This window comes from Saccopteryx bilineata, chromosome 4 (genome assembly GCF_036850765.1).
Source record: "Saccopteryx bilineata isolate mSacBil1 chromosome 4, mSacBil1_pri_phased_curated, whole genome shotgun sequence".
Lineage (NCBI taxonomy): Eukaryota > Metazoa > Chordata > Mammalia > Chiroptera > Emballonuridae > Saccopteryx > Saccopteryx bilineata.
Window position 1 is genome coordinate 90,639,203 of NC_089493.1, and position 1,671 is coordinate 90,640,873.

Sequence of the window (1,671 nt, forward strand, 5' to 3'; positions counted from 1 at the left end):
CGGGTGACATTAGAATCTATGTAAACACAATAAATTAATAATAATAAAAAGACTCAAGTGAGAGAGAAAATGGTTAGAAATAAAGAGCTATGAAATCTTAAAAGGCACCTGACCTGTGGTGGCACAGTGGTTACAGGGTCAACCTGGGGGGCAGAGGTGACTGAGGTTGTTGGTGCGAAACCCTGGGCTTGCCTGGCGAAGGCACAGCTGCTAAAGTGAGGCAGCTATGAGTTGATACTTCTTGCTCCCCTGCTCTTCTCTGTAAAATCCTTAAGTAAAATCTGGAAAAAATAAAATAACAAAAGGAAAGAAAGAAAAGACGTAAAAGGCACAATAAAAATCTAAATGGTTATAAATAATAATTTTGCTCTTATTGTTTCTACTACTTACCTTTGTCTTCCTTCTTCCTACACAGAAAAAGATGGTGCTGGATCTCCTGGAACGCTTTCCTCTTTTCCTATTAGTGCTGGGACTATGGGGGCCAGTGTGTCCACTTTATGCTGTGCCTCCGGGTCTCACCAAGGCTCAATGGTTTAATATTCAGCATATACAGATAAGTCCTCTCCAGTGCGACATAGCAATGCGTAAAGTCAATAGTTATATTAAGCGGTGTAAGGATCAAAACACCTTTCTGCACGACTCCTTTCAGAATGTGGCTACCACCTGTACGACGCCTGCGATTCGCTGCAAGTATGGCCAGAACAATTGCCATCAGAGCCCAAAGCCTATTAAAATGACTCATTGCAATAGCACTGGAGGGACGTATCCTGGCTGCACCTACAAAGATGCTGCCCACAACAAGCTCTTCATTATTGCCTGTGACCCTCCTCAGAGAGACGACCCCCCCTATCCGTTGGTTCCCGTACACTTCGATAAGATTGTTTAAAGTTTTCATCACTTTTCCTCTCACTTGGTACAGGCTCTCTTATAATATCTTCTGCCTTTTCTTTTGTTGATTTCCCTAGTTCCCATAAAAAAAAGGCATTGGGAGAATTAGAGTGCCAAGGACACCAGACCAGAGTTGGGACAAAAAGAAATAGCATTCTTCTCTGCTTTGGAGCTCTGTGTATTTCAAAGGAAGGCAATAAGGAAGAGGGCAAAGAAAGGTCCCGGCTTCCATATTTTTAACTTTGAAACTTCTGCCAAGCTTTGTTGCACTGCATTAACAGCAATAAAACCATTTTCTACTGCATTTTAATGAGTGTCTGAGAAACTTTTTGTTACCAGAGGAAGACCAGGACTGAAGTGGATCTGCCCAGGCACAATCTGAAAATAGGCACTTCTATAGTGTTATGGGAAAAGAATTTCAGGGACACTCATGTAGGAGTTTAGTGATAGTGGCAAATTTATTACAGCAAAAACTGACAAGTGACAGTACACTCTCAGAGAGGCAGAGAAAGCAGGCAGACTACAGGACAGCAGCTGTGCGAACTCAGAAAAGGAAGTTACAGAGGCAAAAGGAGAGTCCTCTGCCGCTGCTCATTGCTCCTTTGGTTGCAAGTCTCATGGAGACCCTTAGAGTGTAGGAGAAAAGAAGGCAGAAAGTGCATGCCCAAGAGAAGGAGGCGTGCTCCAACGGGGGACATGCACAAGGTTCTTTGTCTAGTTTCCATATATTTCCATGAGTTCGAGGAAAAAGCAGTCTTTCTTTCAGAATACTGTAGCCAGTAG

At 43.0% G+C, this 1,671-nt stretch overlaps 1 protein-coding gene across 1 annotated transcript; it reads left to right on the forward strand.

Annotated features, from left to right (window-relative positions):
• The first annotated feature begins 421 nt into the window (after positions 1 to 421).
• Positions 422 to 1,192, forward strand: RNASE6 (ribonuclease A family member k6). The gene has a single exon (XM_066277319.1). It carries the CDS (start codon positions 422 to 424, stop codon positions 884 to 886), a length of 465 nt encoding a protein of 154 aa, XP_066133416.1. The 3' UTR covers positions 887 to 1,192.
• Positions 1,193 to 1,671: the final 479 nt, after the last annotated feature.

Bases quoted from the DNA above. Each gene is read 5' to 3' on its own strand.
- RNASE6 (XM_066277319.1), top strand. From the start codon at position 422: ATGGTGCTGGATCTCCTGGAACGCTTTCCTCTTTTCCTATTAGTGCTG.